The sequence below is a fragment of the Tripterygium wilfordii genome, chromosome 19 (genome assembly GCF_013401445.1).
Source record: "Tripterygium wilfordii isolate XIE 37 chromosome 19, ASM1340144v1, whole genome shotgun sequence".
Taxonomy (NCBI): domain Eukaryota; kingdom Viridiplantae; phylum Streptophyta; class Magnoliopsida; order Celastrales; family Celastraceae; genus Tripterygium; species Tripterygium wilfordii.
Genome location: NC_052250.1, coordinates 13,150,740 through 13,172,213, shown reverse-complemented (window position 1 = coordinate 13,172,213; position 21,474 = coordinate 13,150,740). Strand labels below are relative to the sequence as shown.

General features: G+C 37.4%; 3 protein-coding genes and 1 pseudogene across 7 annotated transcripts; 3 read left to right on the top strand and 1 right to left on the bottom strand.

The window, feature by feature from the left end:
- Window positions 1-16: 16 nt before the first annotated feature.
- Window positions 17-6,051, top strand: LOC119985122 (65-kDa microtubule-associated protein 3-like). Of its 4 annotated transcripts, none has more exons than XM_038829301.1 (14): window positions 17-354; window positions 1,414-1,501; window positions 1,594-1,800; window positions 2,234-2,485; window positions 2,599-2,808; window positions 2,894-3,049; window positions 3,177-3,336; window positions 3,439-3,590; window positions 3,672-3,759; window positions 4,086-4,159; window positions 4,281-4,355; window positions 4,533-4,818; window positions 5,334-5,464; window positions 5,567-6,051. In XM_038829301.1, the coding sequence occupies exons 2-14, from the start codon at window positions 1,430-1,432 to the stop codon at window positions 5,801-5,803; spliced, it is 2,100 nt and encodes a 699-aa protein (XP_038685229.1). In that variant the 5' UTR covers window positions 17-354; window positions 1,414-1,429; the 3' UTR covers window positions 5,804-6,051. The 4 variants fall into 4 exon arrangements, with proteins under 4 accessions (XP_038685229.1, XP_038685228.1, XP_038685227.1 ...); XM_038829300.1 differs by adding an exon at window positions 686-777 and having other exon boundaries at window positions 18-354; window positions 5,334-6,051; XM_038829299.1 differs by adding an exon at window positions 642-777 and having other exon boundaries at window positions 18-354; window positions 5,334-6,051.
- Window positions 6,052-7,400: 1,349 nt separating this feature from the next.
- Window positions 7,401-11,709, top strand: LOC119985125 (AT-hook motif nuclear-localized protein 6-like). Of its 2 annotated transcripts, XM_038829304.1 has the most exons (6): window positions 7,401-7,651; window positions 7,849-8,254; window positions 9,127-9,194; window positions 9,552-9,683; window positions 10,215-10,376; window positions 11,070-11,709. In XM_038829304.1, exons 2-6 carry the CDS (start codon window positions 7,927-7,929, stop codon window positions 11,376-11,378), a joined length of 999 nt encoding a protein of 332 aa, XP_038685232.1. In that variant the 5' UTR covers window positions 7,401-7,651; window positions 7,849-7,926; the 3' UTR covers window positions 11,379-11,709. The 2 variants fall into 2 exon arrangements, with proteins under 2 accessions (XP_038685232.1, XP_038685231.1); XM_038829303.1 differs by having other exon boundaries at window positions 7,401-8,254.
- A 1,839-nt stretch (window positions 11,710-13,548) lies between these two features.
- On the bottom strand, window positions 13,549-14,796 carry LOC119985120 (annotated as a pseudogene).
- Window positions 14,797-15,426: 630 nt separating this feature from the next.
- LOC119985051 (enolase) lies at window positions 15,427-19,801 on the top strand. Its single transcript, XM_038829212.1, has 17 exons — window positions 15,427-15,585; window positions 15,838-15,901; window positions 16,081-16,145; window positions 16,521-16,568; window positions 16,661-16,747; window positions 16,878-16,958; window positions 17,048-17,149; window positions 17,227-17,307; window positions 17,417-17,491; window positions 17,857-17,919; window positions 17,999-18,079; window positions 18,203-18,397; window positions 18,470-18,520; window positions 18,619-18,707; window positions 18,818-18,869; window positions 19,051-19,107; window positions 19,488-19,801. The coding sequence occupies exons 1-17, from the start codon at window positions 15,520-15,522 to the stop codon at window positions 19,566-19,568; spliced, it is 1,338 nt and encodes a 445-aa protein (XP_038685140.1). The 5' UTR covers window positions 15,427-15,519; the 3' UTR covers window positions 19,569-19,801.
- Window positions 19,802-21,474: the final 1,673 nt, after the last annotated feature.

The following is a 21,474-nucleotide window of genomic DNA, read 5'->3' as shown; positions in this document are numbered from 1 at the left end:
GGTCCAGAATTAGGGAGTCTTGCAAGTGGAGCAGCGGATCTCTACCTTCTCCTGCTGCGATTTGAAATTCAAATCGTCTTGGTTCCAAACGCCCAATCTCCACATCATTAAAAACGAATCCTTAACAAGCGCTGTTCAACGGTCCTTTTTCCCCATAAACGGCTAGACTTATTTCTCCTCAAATCTGAACCTTATTTCTCTTTTTTTTTGGGTAAAGTCTGAACCTTATTTCTCGCTTTCTGCCAAACACTTGTTTCCCGGAAAATTTCAATTTCTCAGGAAAATCATTCCTGCTGGGAAACAACAAGTTTCGAGAGCCATTCCGGCCGTCGACGAGAATCTATATCTGTTCAGGTTCGTCTCAGATCCTTTATTTTTTGTAATTCGTGAATGCTATACGCTTGGACTTGGATTCGGCAGCGAGTTTTCGTTCGGATTTGCAATGTAGAGACGGGGAATCTAGTGAAACTCTTTTTTATCTCGGGATGGCTCAATTTAACTGAAATTATTATCATTACATGTGATTCAATTAGAAAAATAAAGTATGGAAGTATGATTTTTTCTCTTGCTTTATTGTTTTTCCAAATTTGAGAATTTCGACGCCAGCTATTTATTTCAATGAAATAAATTGTAATTAACAGTGTTACCTTCAACAATTATGATGCACATGGTGTCTATGATGTAGCTGACGTCACCTCGAACAGTATGGAATCTCATCTTTCCAAAATTGTGTGAGGAATTGGATACAGGCACCTCGAACAATATTTAACTTGTGAGGTAAATTAAAAGGTTTAATTGTAAAGTAAGGATAGGGAATGATAGGGTTAGTTGTTTAAAACATTGTTTGTTTCGTATGCTCCAGTAATTAGTATGTGTACAGGTAGTAATTAGTATGTGTACAGGTAGTAATTCCTTTGTGAGCCCTGTTATTTTGGTCTCCATTTCTCCCTTTAAGGCCGTGTGTTCATAACATTTAGCATGTCGTATCCATTCACAAAGGAAAAATTACAAATCTTTACCTGCGGCTGTCCATCATGTCTAAGAGTTGTCAGTAATCAAAGCTTGATTGTCATTAATAAAAGCTTGATTGTCAATAACATGTTCATAGGAGATAGTAGCAATATTTACAGTTCACCAAATAATTCTTGAAATTCATATTCAGTTCAAATCCCAAATAGATTTCGCCTGCCTTCTTGTTTCCTTTTTCCGTCTTATTAATATATAGATGTTTAGTTGTTACTAGACTGATTTAAGCAACATGGAAGATGAGAAAGTCAAATACATAAGACCTATTTTTGAATATACTGAAGCTCAATGCTGGGACTTAGTTAATCTGATACGTTATCTATTCTTTATTTGTTTGAGCACTTAACTGTGGATGTCTTATTGATTACAAAGATTTGCTTTTTGCAGGTGCAAACACTTCAACATGTCTAATCTCCAGAATGATCCGCTTTTGCAAGTGGAAACAACATGTGGATCACTTCTATATGAACTTCAGGTTTGTAAGACATTAAGACTTTCAGTCTTCATATTTCTAGCTACAGACACTAACTTCATCATTTCCCCTGCCTTTTTAAAAAAAAAAATCAGATAATTTGGGATGAAGTTGGGGAGTCAGATTCAGAAAGGGATAAAATGCTTCTTGAGCTGGAACAGGAGTGTCTCGAGGTATACAGAAGAAAAGTGGATCTGGCCAACCGTAGTAGAGCTCAGCTAAGGCAGGCAATTGCTGATTCTGAAGCAGAACTTGCGGCCATATGTTCTGCAATGGGAGAGCGACCTGTTCATATTAGGCAGGTTGGGCATATATCCATTTGCACGTCTTTTTTACCTTTTAAAAAATGTATTCGTGGAAATGTTTGGGCAGTGGATTTATACGTGATTTGGTATGAGTTAGCCCATCATATGTGCTGGAGTTCGGCTAAGTTCTTATGCAATATGTGAGGAATATTGAAACAGATAATGCTGTTGGGATTTTATGTTACAATCATGCGAAATACCTGATCCTACTTGTGAAGTTGGAATATAAATTATGTTGATGATGTTGTTGCTGCTAAGGTTCATTGAAGCATTATTAATACTATTTTGCCAAGTAAAGAAATTAAGATTAAATTAGGGAGCAATTTCTGATGGCTAAATGGCTGTAAACTAGGAACTAAATCTTGCTCTTTTCTTTTTCTGAATGATAATTGCATCTCTCTGTCTATCTGTTAATTTACAAATCTTTCAGAATGATCAAACTGCGGAAAGCTTAAAGGAGGAGCTCCGGAGAATTCTTCCGCAACTTGAGGAGATGAAGAAGCGAAAATGTGACAGAAGAAATCAATTCGTTGAAGTTTTAGAGCAAATACAACAGATCTCAAATGAGATATATGGGTCTGTAAACAATATTTCCTCCAAAGTGGTTATGGACGAAACTGATTTGTCCTTAAGAAGGCTTGAAGAACTACACCGACAGCTCCATGCACTTCAGAAAGAGAAGGTTGAGATTTCTTTTGCGCTTAACTTCTCGCTCTCCCCTACTTCGGATAGCATTTCAATTTTACTGCTATAAATTAACCTCATTTATGTGCTGTTGATGTTCTTATTGGACAGAGTGATCGCTTAAGGAGAATTCAGGACCTCCTTGAAGATTTGGACTCGCTTTGCTTAGTGCTTGGCCTTGACTTTAAGCAGACAGCTGGTGAGGTTCATCCCAGTTTTGGAGATTCCGAAGGACTAAGGTGCATAGCTGACAGTACAATTCAGCTGTTGGCTACCACAATACAAAAACTACGAGAGGTTAAAAAACAGAGAATGCAAAAGGTAAATAACTGTCCAAAGTACATTTGGCTGTTGGTTTTATTGTACTTTACTTCTGAATTAACCATACTGGCCCTTCATTTTACAGCTTCAAGACCTTGCTACTACAATGTTGGAGCTATGGAATTTGATGGACACTCCTCTTGAAGAGCAACAGATGTTTCAGAGCGTTACCTGTAATGTCGCTGCTTCTGAACATGAAATAACTGAACCCAACACTCTGTCTCTGGACTTCATCAATCATGTGAGTTATATAGAGCATGTTGAAAATGGGATACTTTTATTTTTCATAAGGCTTTTCGGTCTTTATTATTCTGCGAAATGGGGATTGATGCATCTTGGGACTAACAGAGAAGGATATATGATATCAGGTTGAAGCAGAAGTGTCCAGGTTGGAAGAATTAAAATCAAGCAAGATGAAAGAACTTGTTCTAAAGAAAAGGTCAGAGCTGGAGGAGATTTGCAGAAAGACTCACTTAATTCCACTAGCAGATAGTGTAATAGAACATGCGATTGATGCTGTTGAATGTGGTACTTATCTTGATAAGATATGATTACTTCGCCTTGCTAAATTTGTTTTCATCTCTATAGTTTGTATGTTCTGACTGTTGTGTATCATTCTTACTGATGCAGGAGCCATAGATCCTGCTACTGTTCTTGAACAGATTGAACTTCAAATTGCTAATGTTAAGGAAGAAGCTTTTGGCAGGAGAGATATACTTGAGAAGGTTGAAAAATGGATGGCTGCTTGCGAGGAGGAATGCTGGCTCGAGGAGTACAACAGGGTTAAGTATCTACATCAGTTTGAAACCTTCTTTCATCCTATATTGACGTCCTTAATTAATTTCTACATTTGTGGCTCACAGGATGAGAACCGATACAATGCGGGAAGAGGTGCTCATCTGACGCTCAAGCGTGCAGAGAAAGCCCGTTCCTTGGTTAATAAACTTCCAGGTATCTGCTGCATTGTGTGTAATCATCTTGAATGGTATGCGCACATTTTGTGCATGGAGCTAAGTTTTATAGTTATGGGTCACGTTGTTACCTCGCACTCCATTAAAGGTTATGTTAATAACTTGGAGTAAAGTCATTAAAGTCAATCGGATTGATATATGTTTGTTGCTCTCTATGAAGCAAACAACCTTTAGAGTTCAAATTGTTATTCTTTCTGCCATTCTTCTCATTTATACGCTTTCCGTATCTTGCCTAATATATGCATGTGCTGAATCACAGTACACTTAGCTATTGGTAATAAATTGGTCCATTCCATGTTTGTCCAGGGATGGTCGAGGCATTGGCATCAAAGACCATCGCATGGGAAAAGGAGAGGGGCGTTGATTTCTTATATGATGGTGTAAGTTTATATAGCTAAAGATTTAGTTTTTTTGAGTATTTTCGGTAAGAGTTCACAATTGCCTATAATCGGTTATTTCAATGAAAATTCAACTGCATTTTCTGTTACACACTGCTGCCAGATTCCCCTTCTTTCCATGCTAGAAGAGTACACTATACTGCGGCAGGAGAAAGAAGAAGAACGCCGTAGGCTGCGGGTATTAATCTATGATTTTGTTTAATCATTTTCCTTGCCAAATGAGACCAAAAATGTATCAACTATCACATTTGTTTTGTTTAAGCACCCAGTATCAATAGGATTTTCTGCTTTATCATGAATTATAAGGTGGTTTAAGAGTATCTGTTTAAGAATTATGATTGTTTCTCTTTTTCAGGACCAGAAGAAACTGCAGGGGCAGCTGATAGCAGAGCAAGAGGCACTTTATGGGTCAAAACCAAGCCCTTCAAAGCCTCAGAATGTTAAAAAAGCTCCTAGAGTCTCAACTGGAGGTGCAGGCAATAGACGAATCTCTCTTGGTGGAGCCAATATTCAGACTCCTAAACCTGATTTACTTCACTCCACAAAAGCTACTCCACGTGCAGCAAAGAAAATTGATCGAACTCACCAAAATGAATTGTTAAATCCACGCCAAGAAGATGGCTTTGCAGTTCTATCTGCAGGTAGGTCCTTTACTGCATGAGATAATTTATCTGCAGATTATCACATGCCATAAGATTGTTGCAAAATGTCTTTTAGGGCTTGTTATCCCATTTCTTAGTTTTGTTGAATGTTGAATATTGGAACAATAAATTGCAACTGTGGCTTGCCAATCACAACTTTGGTTTTGGGAATCAAAGCTAAAGTGTTTTTATAACTAATTTTTTTGAAAAAGGAATATGATGCTATGATTTTATAATTAATCTAACACTTCTTATTAGTCAAAGCTGAAAATATGTTATAACATTCATTATTTTGTTCGTTCCTATTATAGTAGGTTGGATAATTGATGCCCTATCCCTCTACCAGCTAATGGTACACAATGCCGCGATTGTTTTAGTGGTGCTTATGATATCTTTGGAATTATCCTCTGCTCTTTTGGGAGAAAAAAGAAAGAAAGAAGTTGGTTTTCATTTTCATTAAGCAACTATAATATATTAATATGTTTGTGCTCATTTTTTTATCATCTGTTTTGTAGGTAGGAGAGGCTTGGACATTGCAGGTCTTCCTGCAAGAAACCACTCCTTAGGTACTGCCAATTCTCGTGAGCCAGAGTCACCGAGGATGAGGAAACCATTCTCACCTATCTCTTCCACAGCATCATCCAAGGTCAATATTAACAACTCGTTAGAAGATCCAAACATATCACATGCCGAAATGTTACAGAAAACACTTCCAACTAACGATCTGTCTTTCACTACACCTTCGAAGACATCTGTTACAGATGAAGATAGTAGGACTCCCAGGGCAGCGCCAATTCCTGTGCCCTCTACACCTGCAACAGTTTCAATTCCTATGCAGACCGCTACGACCCCTGCTCCCCCACCGATTGCTTTTGGCGTCAATCCAGTTGATGATGTTCCTGAGGAGATTGAATACTCATTCGAGGAAAGAAGAGCTGGGTTTGTAGTTCCTAAAAACCATATGAAATCGATGGTAGAAGTATGATCTTATACTGATCTATTCGATTTCCATTTGGTACTTTTGGAATTTATGATGGGATAAGTCAATTGTAATTGACTGAACAATCTGTGTACATAGTCTACGAGCAGTTAACGTGGACTAAGATGTCGGAGTTTTCTTCCCCAGTAAATTTTAGCTCAACTCTTAAATGTGATGAATGTCAGATTGGCTTCTTCCATTTTTTGTGTGTCAATTGTAGTAGGCTCATTCACACTGAAGTGCCATTGATTCGACCTTTGCTGTATTGTTGTGACCTTTCATTCTATGTCTTTAGCTCCATTTATTTGAAACTCTGCCGGAAGTTTAAGAGTTCTAATATTCTTGTTTTAAGTTGTAACAAAGCACCCTTTGTTTTTGTTCTGTAGGCTTTATGTGATCTGAAATTGGCAAATTACAAACATGGCAGACAAGTAGATTTTCCCAGACATGCTGTGTGTTTCTGATTATGCAGAAGACAAATAACCCCTTTGATTGTTTTCCAACAATTTGCCTCTGTAGAGAGATGTGCCAACCAAATTTCAAAATGTTATGTACAAATTGCATCTCTGAACTTTTTTATGAGTATTTTATTGAATTACTTATCTTGGAAGAGTGACTAATAATAATAGTACTTGAAGAACAAAATAAAATTATGCAAAACCATTCAAGGAGATAATTATAAAAAAAAAGAGCAAAATATGTTTACCCTTAATTCATCCTTCTTCCACCAAATATGTGGCCTTTGTATGTTTCACTTTCATGTTTTCTTTCAATGAACATATGTTGTATTGCTTTCTATGCATCTTCAGAATGATACGTGTTTTAGGGTTTATGTCTTGAGTTCGATTTCCACTGAAAACAATACTCTTGTGACCACATATTGAGCTTTAACCCCACTTATCTAGTCATCACGTGAAAAACTTTTACGCGCAGCTCTAACGGTCTGGGTAAACTGTTCAAAAGGCAAACTTGTCTGGTGTTGTTATCCATTTAAAAAAAAAAGTTTAGGTGATGTTCGTTTAAAAAGAAAAGAAAAGAAGGGTATGCTAGGAAACAAAATGATTTCAGATGAGACTAAGCTGGGTTTTGTTTTGAATTAGTAGGTTATGGTAATCAAGGACATGAAGAAGCTGCATGCAAAGCTGCTTTTGGAACCAGCAGAATTGGCTTTTTCGTTCTCTGCCTTGTAAGAAGAGTGGCCTCAATGGTAAATTTCCAAAAAGTAGAGAGGGCAATTAGATTTTGTATAGTCAATTTTAGTTTAACTGAAAAGACAAAGGAAATGTCAGTAGTTGGAAAAATGGGAATGGCTCTAACGTTAGCTTTACAGCTTTAAATCTTCTTTGTTTTTTTGGGAGCTTTAAATAATAAAACGTACAGATTTAAATAAAATATAAAACTATTTTTCTTTTCCCAAATTTTATTTCTTTAATATTAACATTTACTAGCTCTGCCATTTATTAAATCAGGTCTATTGAATTTCCAAGACGGACGTGAATCATTTTCTTAACCATAATTTATACTTGGGTTTTTCAATTAAAATATTAATTATGAATTTAATTTGCAATATTAAATCATATATATTTACAATTTTACTTTAATTTTTCCCCATTTTTCTGCTTTATTTATTTCTTCTCCTTTTCCTGGAAAACCCTAAAAAAAATTCTCTTGTCTTGAAGAAATTCTGCAATCACGCAGAAAATTTTCATTTTTTACCCTGTAATTTTTGCAAGGTTCATGTTAACTTTTTTGCTGTATCAAAATTTTCACCATCGAAGCTCTGTGCAGCGTCTGCAATGGTGGAGTTTTAATCCACAAAGTTCTTCTTTTGTGCTTCACAGAGCAAAGCAGATGGTAAAAACTGTATTATTTAGCTGATCTTCAAGAATTCAACTAGGGCCTTGGGTTTTTTTTTTTTTTTTTCTTTTAATTTCTGTAGAACTCGAGCTGTTCTTCTTCATATTTCAGCTCATTTTCCTTATATGAATTTGATTAATGATCAATTTCTTCATGTATTAGTTGTAGGTAATTTTTTGTTATTTATTGTTTAGGTATTAGAGTTGTAAAGGTTTTAGAGATTTTTGGAGGGCTTTTGGTTGTTTGATCTGTCTTTGGAGGCAAAAGAGGGAATGAATTCTGAGGTTGCACTGAGGGGCGAGGAAGCTCCTGATAGCTATAGAATTGTCGCTAGGGCTACTGAAAACCCTAGCCAACTACCCGGTCCCACAATGGCCTCTCCGGTGGGCGTGGCAGTGCCTCTTGCTTCGGGTACTGAGGTGGTAAAAAAGAAGAGGGGGAGGCCAAGAAAGTACAGTGCCGATGGGACAGTGACGACGGCCCTGTCTCCCACACCAATATCATCATCGATTCCACTCACCGGAGACTTCTCAGCTTGGAAACGAGGGCGCCAAATTGATTCCATAAAGAAGTCTCATAAATTTGAATATGAGACCCCAGGTAAAAGCTAAAAACATGTGGTTTTGATTATGTGTCACTAATACACCACATTTGTGATCTTTGAAATCATGATCTGTTATGGTATCTATAAATGAGATTGATTGTCTTACATTTCACGACCGTACTACATTTGGGATCCTTAAATTATTATCTATTATGTAGCTATAAATTGAGATTAAAGTGCTTTACATTTCACTAGTACACTACTTTGGGATCTTTAAATTATGATCTGTTATTTAGCTACAAACAAGTTTTAACGTTTAAGTGTTACACATTTGAGATTATTGTGATTTGGGTTTTGCATTAGAGTTGGAAAGAGTTTTTGTTGGGTTTGATGAAGGGGTGGTGGGACCCTCATCTCTGTGATTTCCTGACTCATATCTGATATCTGGAATTAGTGGTAGAAACTGAGGGAGAGCAGGATTTGATGCTGATGCTGAATGCTGCCATATAAGAATAATGTACTTGTTGGTTGTTACCTTTTGTGAGGGGAAATGGGAAATTCAGAAGAGTCCACTGCAAAGGAAACAAAGAGAATTGTTTAATGTGCCAATTGCGTAGTTGTTGACGGTTATATACAATGCATCTTGCTTTTTTCACCTGGGTGTATCTCATACGAGACATACAAGGGAACTGTGTCATTATTTTTGGGTAAATTTATTTTGTAAATAGTAAATCGAAACTGTATTCTCAATAAGAGTGAATTTTGTAGTCTCCTTTGCAAAGGTAGGAGCTCTGTTATATGTAAACCATGCTCCTGTTTGAAAATTTTCGCTAGTTTTCTGGTGAAATGATTTGACCTGGTGTTTAGAGCATGCTTTCTGAAAGTATAGTTCTGCAACAACTAAATTCTTCAAAATGTCATTTCACAGGTAACAAAATTGCTTACTTTGTTGGAGCAAATTTCACACCCCATGTTATCACAGTCAATGCGGGTGAGGTAGGCCTTTGAAAATATATTTAAATTTTCTTCATGCAATTAGTAAGGATTGAGGATATAATTGAAATTGTTCTCTTTATGCCTCTCTTCGATGGAAATGAATATATTTAGTAACTAGTAAGTAGTCTATTTAAGTCATATGCTGGACTCTTAAGTAGTCTTTATGCAGCTGATCCTAAATACTGGATTAAGGTTTGCTGCTGGTGTTGTTGCTTAGTAAGACACAACAAAAAAGATAATCACAGATTCTCTATGAAAACGATTTCTTAAGAATTATAATTTTAGCTATTGTTGTTAGTCAGTGACTGGTGTGTTAAAAATATTTTTCATTTCTTACTTCTCTCCTGGTTGTTGCAGGATGTTACAATGAAGGTTATGTCATTTTCGCAGCAAGGTGCTCGTGCTATATGCATTCTTTCTGCAAATGGTACCATTTCAAATGTTACACTTCGTCAACCATCTTCTTCTGGGGGCACTCTAACATATGAGGTGAGGCATTCATCCATCCTGCTATGATTTCTTATACAAACTGAAATGATTTAAAATGAGCGAATGTTAGCAAGCAGGATACATGTTTCCCTTCGGTGAACTTTCTGTTGGATACTGGTTTGGAAATAAAAGCTGGTGAAAGCTATGGTGCCCTCAAATTTATATTCCTTGATGTTTCTTTGACGCTTTTGAAATTGATTTTTTTAATTTCAATAATTGAACATTATGATGGTTAGTGGTGAACAAACTGTGAGTAGCCTTGTAAAAGTAATTTTGGTAATGTTAATGCACATTGTTGTCCTGCTTCTGCTTCTGTTTCGTCTTCTTTTACTTCTTGGGAGAATGATGATCCATTTATAATCCCGTGTTAAACCCTAGTGATGATACTCTCATATCTGTCTGATGCCATCTCAAGTTGCCCGACTTTTCTTCTCTTGTAGGTAGCTAATTAATGAAGTGGCTGAAATTTAATCATACTTTGTGGATTTAACATTGGAAGAATCATCAAGCTTTAACATTTTTTCCCCTCAGGGACGTTTTGAGATACTCTCTTTGTCTGGATCGTATACACCTATTGAGAATGGAGTTACAAAGAGTAGATCTGGAGGAATAAGCGTGTCTCTGGCTGGCCCGGATGGTCGTGTTTTTGGGGGAGGACTTGCTGGTTTGTTGGTAGCAGCAGGGCCTGTGCAGGTAAGAATTTTACAGAGCAAATTTATAGGGAGAGGATGAGGGGACAAAATTCATTCATTACTCAACGTTATCACAGGTTTTGCATCTTCTTTTGATAAATATTATGAAAATACAAATATTTTGCTTTAACATAAGATTATGAAAAAAGAAATTCTATAGCTAATTTATCACTTCTTATAAAAAGAGTAATTAATCGAAAGATAGGATAAGAAATGAGATTATTAGATTTAAGGTAGGAGTAGCACCTATTGAAGATAAGTTACGAGAAAATCAGTTAAGATGGTATGGACATGTCTAACGTAGAGATAGTGGTGCGGCAGTGAGGAGGAATGAGAGAATTTTTATAGGAGAGAGTAGGAGGCAGCGAGGTAGACCTAAAAAGACATGGTTTAAAGTTATAAGAAATTATATGAATTTAAAAGGAGTGGATGAATGTATGATCCATGATAGAAATGAATGGAGAAAACAAATACATGTAGTGGATTTCCAATGATGTTCTCGTAGACTCGTGTAACTGACCCCAAACTTTTGGGATAAAGGCTCGGATGATGATGATGTAAAACAACAAAAAAGTCCTGAAATAGATAACTAAGAGGAATGCTAGATCTTTTAGTGAGATTACACACTTGCCGCTGTCCGAGAGCAAGTTGTGCGTCTTGATTTCTCCTCTCTGAATTGTTGCGGATATATCAGGTTGTTGTGGCCAGTTTTCTGCCTGGTCACCAGCAGGAGCAGAAACACAAAAAGCAGAGGAGTGAGCCTGCAGTAGTTGCCACCCCAATCACCACGAATGCTCTCTCTGTAATCTCTGCAGAAGAACTGAAACAGGCCTATGGTGGAATAAATCCAACTGTTGCTCCCTCTTCATCCTTCCGTGGAGACAAGTCAGCTTCTCTGAATCCACTGCAAGGCTTCAGTAACTCAGCTGCTGACGATAAGACATCTTCTCCCGGAGATGATTCTAATGGCCCAGACCAATCAAACTGTGAGGTTTCTTTGTGATCAAGTTCAAACTTTGTACCCTTGTTGTATCTTCATTGTTTTTTATGCAGAATAACAGCGTTAGGTTAACCTGTCTGGAACAAGTATAAATGAATTGGCTTTTTTAAGGACAAACTAGGCTTTAACATGGAGATGTATTTTCCCGAGAGTTGTGCTATTTCTGATTAGCTTTAGGTAGGATTTATTTAGGATTATCCCGCGGCTGGTGCCACGGTGTACCATCTAGTGTTGTCTGATTTGGTAGTGTAACATTTCGAGATGTATGAAACCTGATGTTGTTTATGACTTTATCATTCAAAAGTGCCAACTTGAAGCACTACATTAGACATAATTTCTTAGTTTCCTCTTCATAATTTTACGGCTTTGTTGATTATGTTCTTCGTTGCAATTTACGCTGACCATTTCTCTCGTTTGATATCATTGCGAATGTGGCCTTATTGCCCTTTTTAATCTTCATCCATGTGACGCTAGAATCTGGACGAAGCAAGCTTTATGCGCATGGGATTGCGATTTGATTAAAATAGAGTTGGGAGCGCATACAATATCCTGATATTTAGCAGAAAAGAAAATTGACTGTTGCTTTGTCCAAACTTCCCCTTTCCCAGTTGTTGCTTTTCCTCTTTTTGTCATGTGAAGCCTTCATGGACATTATGTTATTCCTGTCCTGAGGGCTTTCTCTGAATCTCAAGCAAAGTTGCCATCCACAGAAACAAATAGAAAATGTAGAAATTCATTTAGAATTAGAACATTCCTTGCAATTTATTTTTGTTACAAAAATGCACAGTTAATCTTTGAGGTTCCAGTATCTATTGGTAAACCAGACATGGTTTCTTCAATAATTCTGCCTTCCATCCTTTATTAACCTTATCGATAAATTCTTCTACTCTTCTCCTCAGCTCATCGTCTCCATTGCTGTCATCCTTGCTGTTTTCTTCAACATCTTCAATAGGTGATGCTTCTTGGTTACTTGAAAAGTGGCCCACATCTCTCTCCATTTCTTCTCCATATTTGTTAGGAGCTTCTTGGGTAGTTGAGGATTCGCTGGTATCTTTCAACATTTTGTTTCCATCCATGGTTGTTCCTTGTTTACTATCCGTACACGTTCTATCAATCGTCAAGAGAGGAATTTCTCTTTCTCGATCAAAGTTTGAACTTGGTTTAGAGCCCGCGATGATCATAACTATGATCAAATTGCAAAAACAGAAGATGACGAGAGAATTCGAAGCGGCCTGAGCGATGAACTCCAGTGTGGAATCAAACATGGTTTTCTACAAGAGAGGAAGAAAGAACCTTAACTGCAGAACAGCAGATGAAGGAGAGGCATAAATTGGTAGGTTTTTAGCAGGAAAGGAGAAAGTGAGGCCTTTTTAAAGCCTTGCCCATGGTTGTGAGAAGTGTGGAGGAGAAGCTTTTTTGGCTCAACTTAAGGGGACTTGATGAGGAGGTGTGGTGTGAAAGCCAATGACCAATGAAATATAATATGACTTTGTTTAATCATTGATGTAACAATGCATTTGGGAAGCTTCTTGCCAACTGTTAAGTGGGGTTTGTCTTCTTTGAATAATCGAAATCCACTGCATCACAACCACCTCGCATGGAACCTTTGTCATTTTATAATACAAATTGACAAAACCAACTTTACCAACAGCCTCCTTCATTTATTTCTTTAAAGGTCCTGCATAAACAATGACGATATTATCTGTTCTAGACCACAGACCCGCGCAGAAGCAGTTACCCACAAATGACAATAAAAGTCCCTTCAAACTTGTACGAGTATAACAATTACATGCACCAACAAACTCACGATGCAAATCTGGTCCGACCGAACAAGATCCGAGATTAAGACTTTATATTAAAGAAAATAACTGCTACAAGTCATCTTTGTAAGGGTTGGTGCAAAATAATAACATATCCTTCAAAGTTCAAACAGATGATAGAATTCTGAAATGCAGAGTGATGATTGAAACATGACTACCAATGATTGGTTTCCCACTACAGTTGACATTCCATCAGATAATCCAAGTGATGAAGCAAGGTCGAATGCAATCACTGTAGGCTAACTATCAAAAACACTCTTTTTCGGAATGGAGATAATCAAACAACAGAAATAACATAACAAACTAATACTTCCAGACTACAAAGACTATCAAATAATCAAATTTCCATGGACTAAATCATCAAAAACTGAATATAGCCATAGGTATGGAAATCCATTCCAAACAAAATTATTTATTTAAGAGTAAAAAGCTCAACTCAATCCATTCCAATCCATTGCAATGTATTTAGTAATAACACAAACACAACAGTAAAACTCAACGCATTTAGCAGCAATACAAAGGTTGGATCTCAGTGCATCACCTCTTCTTCCTCTTCTTGTTTCCTGGGACAACACCTTCATTGAAAGCTTTAAAATGATCCGTGGTTTCAGCTGTGTTCTGCTTTTTTAAGCCCTTCCTCCCTCCATGTCCAGACTTTGAGTTCTTAAATTCCCTCTTCTTTTGTTTATTCTCCAAGCCTTTCTTTCCTTTTCCACCTTATCTAGCCTTCCCTCCAGACCGATCTCCAGGAGCTGCCCCTGGCCTCTTTTTATCAGAGCTCTCAAATGCTTTCCCATCTTCAAAGGCAAATTCCATCTCACTGCCTTTATCAGCCCTCAGTAAACCCACTCTGCTGCCTCCGCTTCCTCCACTTCTTGACACTCTCCATCAGTCTCCTCTTTTTTTTTTTTTTTTGGTTCTCTATTTCAGCTTCTGGGCTTGAACCTCTTTTGCCAGCTCCTGGACCTCCCTATCCTTCCTTCTCTCATAAGCCGCTTCCTTATTTCTCTTCTCTGCCAAAAACCTGCCACTTACTTTCTCCATGTGAGCATCTGATTTCACCATGTCAGCATAAAAGTCCGGAGGCCTGAGGAAAGGGAGCTTCATTGACTGAAGCTTCTCAAAGGCCTGCCTTGTTCCTTCCGGAGCCTGTCTATAGAAAACAACCTCTTGATGCAAGTCATCATTGGCATCAACCTCCTGCTCTTGATTAATATCAATCGAAAGCTTGTGTATCCATCCCACATTTTCTGGCCAACTTCACATCTCCTTCTTCTTCTTCCTCAGATTCATAAGCTTCCCCCTCCATTTCATCATCTTCCATCACATCCTCATCGAGCAAGGTCGACTGCTTGAATAAGAAAATCACTTAAAAGCCTGAAAATTTTCATGTTCTTCTCATCAAATCGGTCTCCACTCCACACACACACACAAAATACTCCCAAATTCTTCATGAAACTTTAATAGAATGGGAAACGGAAAACTCATCAAATTTATTTCTTTCCTCGCGTTCTTCATAACATCAAGATTATATATATCTCAAAAAGGGGTTAAGATGTAAAACATCGTCGAGATAAAGTGAAAAAAATAGATGGATATTCAATTAAACATCACGAAATCAGTAATAAACGGAAAATTGCATACCTTCAATTGAGTCAAGGGTTTTGCCGAACCATTTGTTGATTTGGGATCCTCTGCCCATAGGGCACCCTAGCCGAACAGAGAAGCAGATGATAAAAGGGTCCATTATAAGCCCATTTGTATGGCCCAGTAGAAAGTGAAATCTACGGCCCAAAAGTTTTTTCTCAAACGCGGAACAGAATTCAATCATCGTCGTCGATCGGTTCTTGGGAGTCGGGACACAATAAGTGCGCATAGTGAAGCCCATCGAGCATAGGCTCAAATAAATCCATGGGCTTTATAAGGACGAAATCAAACAATGGTTGAAGCCCATCATAACCCACGAAAATAGGCTACGAGCCTAATTAGCTTCTTTTTACAGTTCAACCCCTGGTGCCTGGTGGCCGCGTGTGGTGGGGTTATTCTTGGGCGAGGAGGCACGGATTGCCGAATATTCCCTCCCAGATACGCACTAGACTTTTAAATTTTCATGAGCAGGCGGGCAGCCCGTGGCAACCAAGTAAGCGATAACCACCGTCTGATTCGATCAACGGTGCTGATTCAATCATTAGTCATCAATGGCAGCGGTTAATTGTTTACTATATATGTGTGTTTTTTTCCCGAAAACCCACAGTACTTCCATCTTTTCACAGCGAAGGGAAGCTTGATAAAAACCTAGTTATCATCAAATATCGAAGTGAACAATGGCCACGATCAAGGTTGTCAAAGCCCGTCAGATCTTCGATAGCCGTGGAAATCCCACCGTTGAAGTGAGTTTTATTAATTTCTCGGCTGTCTCTCTTCCTGCATTTCTTTTGACAAGTTCGTGTTGGCTCAGCTATAGATACCTGTACTTCTGTTGCGCTTTCCATTTACCATTATTGTTCGATAAAAAATGCGCGGCAAATTGGTTTTTTTTCAAGATTCATCCTAACGATGGGTATCCAATTTGTATATTTCTAGCACTGGTAGTTGCATTCATTGATGGATAATGTTTCTATGGGCGTGGATCCGATTGACAGGTTGATGTTATAGTCTCTGATGGAACTCTAGCTAGGGCTGCGGTGCCAAGTGGTGCCTCAACTGGTAAACTTCTTTTTTAGTCTATTTTTTATACTTGTTTCTGTATGCATGTGTGTGTTTGTCTGTGTGGATGTTTATGTTGAGATGTGTTTGGGTGTATAATATTCATTATGTATGTGAACTGTGAAGGCATTCACGTTTCTTCGTTTTTTTAATTTTTTGTTTTGGATTTGTGTGAAAAGGTATATATGAAGCTCTTGAGTTGAGAGATGGAGGATCAGATTACCTAGGAAAAGGTGTTCTCAAGGTATGTTTGTGTTTCTTTTGCTGCTCTGTTTTGGTATTCTGATTTCAGCTGAAATGTTCAAAGTGCCTGCTACTCTAATAGTTGCAGTGTCTTGTGTTAGATATTCAATTGTACAATCGATGATACAATTGTTTTTTATGGTATAAATGTGCGAGATTTGATGAGATTGCTTTGAGAGTTGATGTATCGCATGTTTGATAAATTTGTGTTCGCAAAGGAGTAAGAAAATCCTGCTGAAATTTAGTTCCATGATTAAGATTCCTTATTTGTTATGTTGAACCTGTCTTGCTTAGTTTTCAATTATTATAATTATTGACTTGGCATGGGACGTGAATTGATGCTGATCCATTTTGGGTGAATATTTGACAATAATAGGCTGTGGAAAATGTAAATTCAATCATTGGGCCTGCCTTGGTTGGTAAGGTATGAAATGAAATTCATTGGTTGATATTTTATTTTCCAAAGTTTTCGGGTGAGTGGTTATTAATGTGCTTCTTGGAACTTTTGTTTTACAGGACCCTACAAAGCAAACCGAAATTGACAATTTTATGGTGCAACAACTTGATGGAACGGTTAATGAGTGGGGTTGGTGCAAACAGAAGGTATCTTACCCCCCCTTCCCCTGCCTCTTGTTTTTAAATTACCTCTTTTCCTAATAGTTTGATTTGTTAATTAGTTATGATTTATGTAGTTTTCTCTAATCACTGACGACGTCATCTCAATCATTTCCAGCTTGGAGCAAATGCAATATTGGCAGTCTCACTTGCTGTCTGTAAAGCTGGCTCTCTGGTGAAGAAGATCCCTCTTTACCAGGTTTGTCTACTGCTGGTCTATTATGCCTTCAGCCGACTCATTCCGAACTGGGGGCTCACCCTTGTCTTTACTTCTTTCCCCTCTTGCAGCACATTGCTAACCTTGCTGGGAACAAAACCTTGATCTTGCCTGTACCTGCATTCAATGTTATCAATGGAGGTTCCCATGCTGGAAACAAATTGGCAATGCAGGTAATGTTTAATATATGACCTACTTGTCTATGCCAAATGGTTTTCGTTGTTTTAATTTTCACTTGTCTCCTATTTAGGAATTCATGATCCTTCCTGTTGGGGCCCCTTCTTTTAAGGAGGCCATGAAGATGGGTGTAGAAGTATATCATCATCTAAAGGTGGTTCTTTTTGTCCCTTCTTTATTTAGTCATTTACCATAGCAATTTTTTGCTGTAAGGTTAATATTACTGTGGTGCTCATCATGTGCTTTCTTGTATGTTCTTTCAGGCTGTAATAAAGAAGAAGTATGGACAAGATGCCACTAATGTGGGTGATGAAGGTGGCTTTGCTCCTAATATCCAGGTATGCCATTTTTTTTACTCTTTATTTGTATATTATTCACTATATTTTTGGAGCAGTAAGCCAGTTTTCAGTATGTAACCTGCCTTTTCTTCCATGCTTGATTGGGTTCCCCGGGAACTTTTATCCTTCCTTTGTTCGTGCTATCTATAGACGTGGGAATGTAAAAAAAACTAAAGCTAGCAAAAAATAGTTGAGGCTTGCACATATGGTGGAATTTATTTGCAAAGCCAAAAATGGTGTTTTTATGGCCTATCAGCTGTTATTGGAAAAATATTTGTAATTCCACCTCATCTTCATTGTTCAATTATGGAGATGGAGCTTTGATGGATGGTACAATTAAATCATGTTTAATATTCAATTTGCAGGAGAACAAAGAGGGACTTGAACTTTTGAAGACTGCTATATCTAAAGCTGGCTATACTGGGAAGGTTGGTTTCCCTCATGATACCATTGAACTCTGTTATTATATTGTTTTACGTTTGATTAATTTCCTGGTTCCCTTTGTAGGTTCTCATTGGCATGGATGTTGCCGCGTCAGAATTTTATGATAACAAGGACAAGACCTATGACTTGAATTCCAAGGAAGAGGTGATTGAATAACTTATACAATGTGGTTTTAGTGGCTTGGTTTCTTTCTCCTAAAAGGTACTCCTTATGGTCCTATGGAAAGCATGTTGACTTACTTTTGAGATGATGAATCATTGATTGCAGAATAATGATGGATCGCAAAAGATATCTGGAGACAGCCTGAAGAATGTTTACAAGTCATTTGTGACTGATTATCCAATTGTCTCTATTGAGGATCCCTTTGATCAGGATGACTGGGAGCACTATGCAAAAATGACAAGTGAAATTGGCGAGCAGGTGCAGATTGTTGGTGATGATCTACTTGTCACAAACCCCAAGGTAGAAATCATTTGAGCTACAAAGTGTTGTGGAATTTCTCCTGCCGAAACTAAATGCTTTGTCTTGGTGTAGCGTGTAGAGAAGGCCATTAAGGAAAAGACATGCAACGCACTTTTGTTGAAGGTATTGGTTCCCACCTTTATTGATGTATTTACCTGTAAATTTTTGTGGGAACATTTTATGAAATATTAGACATTTTTTTCCTTTCATGCATCAATTAGGTCAATCAAATTGGTTCTGTAACTGAAAGCATTGAAGCTGTGAAGATGTCTAAACGTGCTGGCTGGGGTGTAATGGCAAGCCACAGAAGGTACGTAAATTTTTCTGGTTTTCACCACCCTATATCATATTGTAGTGTTGCTTTCAGGTTACTTTTCTTTGCTTGGAGTTGCATTAATGATCTCTGAATGTCTGCTACAGTGGTGAAACTGAGGATACTTTCATCGCTGACCTTTCGGTCGGTTTGGCAACAGTAAGTCATGTTACCTCTTCTGCTCTTTATGGGAATATGGAATTGTGATGCAAATTTTGCAAACCATGTCTTAATATTTAGTTGGTCTATTATTTGAAGTTATAGACTACAGGGATTTACATTTGGATCAGATTATTAAATTACATACTTTAGCTGATGTGAATTTCTGTCCCTTGCGCAGGGCCAGATCAAAACTGGAGCTCCTTGCAGGTCAGAACGCCTTGCTAAATACAATCAGGTAAAGGGAACTGATATAAAAAGCCCCAACCCAACAAGTTAATTTATTGGGTTACATAGCAAAGTAACTAATCTTAAACATGGTATCAAAACAAGAAGTCTTGGGTTCAAACCTTAGTTTTGAAACTCTCATTGTTGTTGTCCCAAGTGTGGGTCTTATTTGTTGGGTACGTGTTGGGCCGTCGGTGTTGTCCAGTCTCACATGTGAGGGGAGTGTTATAAACTTAGAATATATATAAATGATGTGAAAAGTCAGAATCCAACAAGTTAACTTGTTAGGTTAGATGTTCAAGTGACTAATTTTAACGGTAACCATCTTGCTACTCTCATCAGTCTCTGCTTTTTTCTATCTAACCATATTGTATTTTACAAAAATTGCAGCTTCTGAGGATTGAAGAAGAGCTGGGATCTGCAGCTGTCTATGCCGGAGCAAAATTCAGAGCACCTGTGGAACCTTACTAAAGGCAATCACTAGTAGCATTGCTAGTCAGTTTCTTAATTAGCTTCAAATAATTTGTATTGAATAACTTAAAAGTGCTACTAGATGGTCTGTACAACCAGGAAAGATGATAGACCAGTTGTTGGAAATCCTACATTGAGGGGATAGTTTTCTACAGACCATACTATGCCAGCGCTGGTTGTGTTTTGAATTTGGAATGCATGTTTTCTCTTCAATGAAGCTTTTTTACTTGCAATTTTCTTGTTCCTTTTGTGAAAAAGTAGGTTCAGTCTTTGTCATATGAATTATAGCACGGAATGCCATTTGCGCTTCTGGATCCAAGCCAGGCCACATGAACATTATTAGAGCTCTAGCTCTTGGTTGTTCCACACATACATTCCGATTTGTGAAGCCCAGTTTCAAACGAGAGCCCAGTATGGTATTATGGGAGGTTGGAAGAGGCGTATTTCCTATCCATCGTTGCAGCCAGATAATTAGTCAAACAGTATAGATTCAGGAGTTTCTAGTTCGATTTTCATTTGGTGCAATACACTTGTGACGATACGTTGAATTTTGGCCCAACTTATCTTATTGTTGATTGTCGGGTGAGAAACTTCTGTGTGTGTAAATTTGACTTAGGGCTGTTATTGATACGGTTACCGTTATCAAACACGGAATACCGTTACCATACCAATTCTTTCGGTAACTCAAAAAATGTTACCGTTACCGTTACCGGAAGAGTCGGTATACCGATGGTCGGTATATCGATCGATCGGTAATGGTAAGTTGGTAATTGGTAAATTTACCAATTCTTAAACTTATTTAAAAAAGAGAAAGAAAAAAAATGCATCAAGTAGCATTGTGCTTAATAGTCATTGTATGAAACTACAACACTTTCATCTTGCCTACAATACAAATAATAAAAATGATAGATTAATGAGAAGGATCATTATGCTACATGTGAATAAGAGAAAATACCTATCAATCGGAGAAAAAAAGAAAGGAGAATTCACATAACATTATTCCAACAATCTATAACGAAAAATCTTTCATTTCATTAATTTCTAAGATTTTTAGTATCCGAAGTGTTTTAAACTCCATAGCATGAAAGCTAGAAGAAACAAGATAAATAAAGATAAAAGACCATAATGGAAATGGAGAAGAAAAGTATGTAATCAATACCAACAAAGTATTTTGTTATGTAGCAAACGCTGCTTTAAAGTTAATGAAATTGCTACGAGTGATATATAAATGATAACCCTAAAAATAATCAATGGTCTAGATTAAATTAGATCAATCTAATGGTTATAATTAAATAAAACTAAAACTAAAAATAATATTAATATATATTTAATATATATGTCGGTAATCGGGAAATTTATCGGTTTTGAACTTTGCTTACCGTTACCGTTACCGTTACCGAAATCATCGGTAAATTTACCGTACCGAACAATTGGTAACGGTATACCAATCTTCTGCTATTTTCGGTAACCAATTGATCGGTAATGATATACCAATGGATAATTTACCATACCAGTAACAGCCCTAATTTGACTGCTTGAATTTAGACTTATATTAGATGTTAAAACTAAAAATTTATGGAGTATTGGTTTTTTGTTTTTTAAAAAAACACCACCCGTGCCCACGTGCATTACACAAATAATAAGACAATGTTAGAGAGACCCTCAAAATTTGACCCCTAAAAATCCCTCAAATCTACGTGGCATTAAAATAGTCATTGATTAAAAACACATATGCAGTGTCCACTTTACATCCAACACTTCACATTAAATGGGGGTTACTTTTTGGGGGTCTCAAGCATTATTTCAAATAATAATTAAGCATTGTATTACACACACAAATGTTGACCGATGACCCAACCATGCATGTCCCCTCTAAGGACGCATTTACATATGTATCGAGGGGAAT

What these genes read in the sequence shown, in the direction of transcription:
- LOC119985122 (XM_038829300.1), top strand. Translation starts at nt 1,430, where the DNA reads ATGTCTAATCTCCAGAATGATCCGCTTTTGCAAGTGGAAACAACATGT. An exon ending in GACCTGTTCATATTAGGCAG is followed by an intron (nt 1,801 to 2,233) that starts GTTGGGCATATA and finishes CAAATCTTTCAG; the next exon opens with AATGATCAAACTGCGGAAAG. An exon ending in TTGATTTCTTATATGATGGT is followed by an intron (nt 4,160 to 4,280) that starts GTAAGTTTATAT and finishes CACTGCTGCCAG; the next exon opens with ATTCCCCTTCTTTCCATGCT.
- LOC119985125 (XM_038829304.1), top strand. Translation starts at nt 7,927, where the DNA reads ATGAATTCTGAGGTTGCACTGAGGGGCGAGGAAGCTCCTGATAGCTAT. An exon ending in ATTTGAATATGAGACCCCAG is followed by an intron (nt 8,255 to 9,126) that starts GTAAAAGCTAAA and finishes GTCATTTCACAG; the next exon opens with GTAACAAAATTGCTTACTTT. An exon ending in TAGCAGCAGGGCCTGTGCAG is followed by an intron (nt 10,377 to 11,069) that starts GTAAGAATTTTA and finishes CGGATATATCAG; the next exon opens with GTTGTTGTGGCCAGTTTTCT.
- LOC119985051 (XM_038829212.1), top strand. Translation starts at nt 15,520, where the DNA reads ATGGCCACGATCAAGGTTGTCAAAGCCCGTCAGATCTTCGATAGCCGT. An exon ending in GCCAAGTGGTGCCTCAACTG is followed by an intron (nt 15,902 to 16,080) that starts GTAAACTTCTTT and finishes TTGTGTGAAAAG; the next exon opens with GTATATATGAAGCTCTTGAG. An exon ending in GCCTTGCTAAATACAATCAG is followed by an intron (nt 19,108 to 19,487) that starts GTAAAGGGAACT and finishes CAAAAATTGCAG; the next exon opens with CTTCTGAGGATTGAAGAAGA.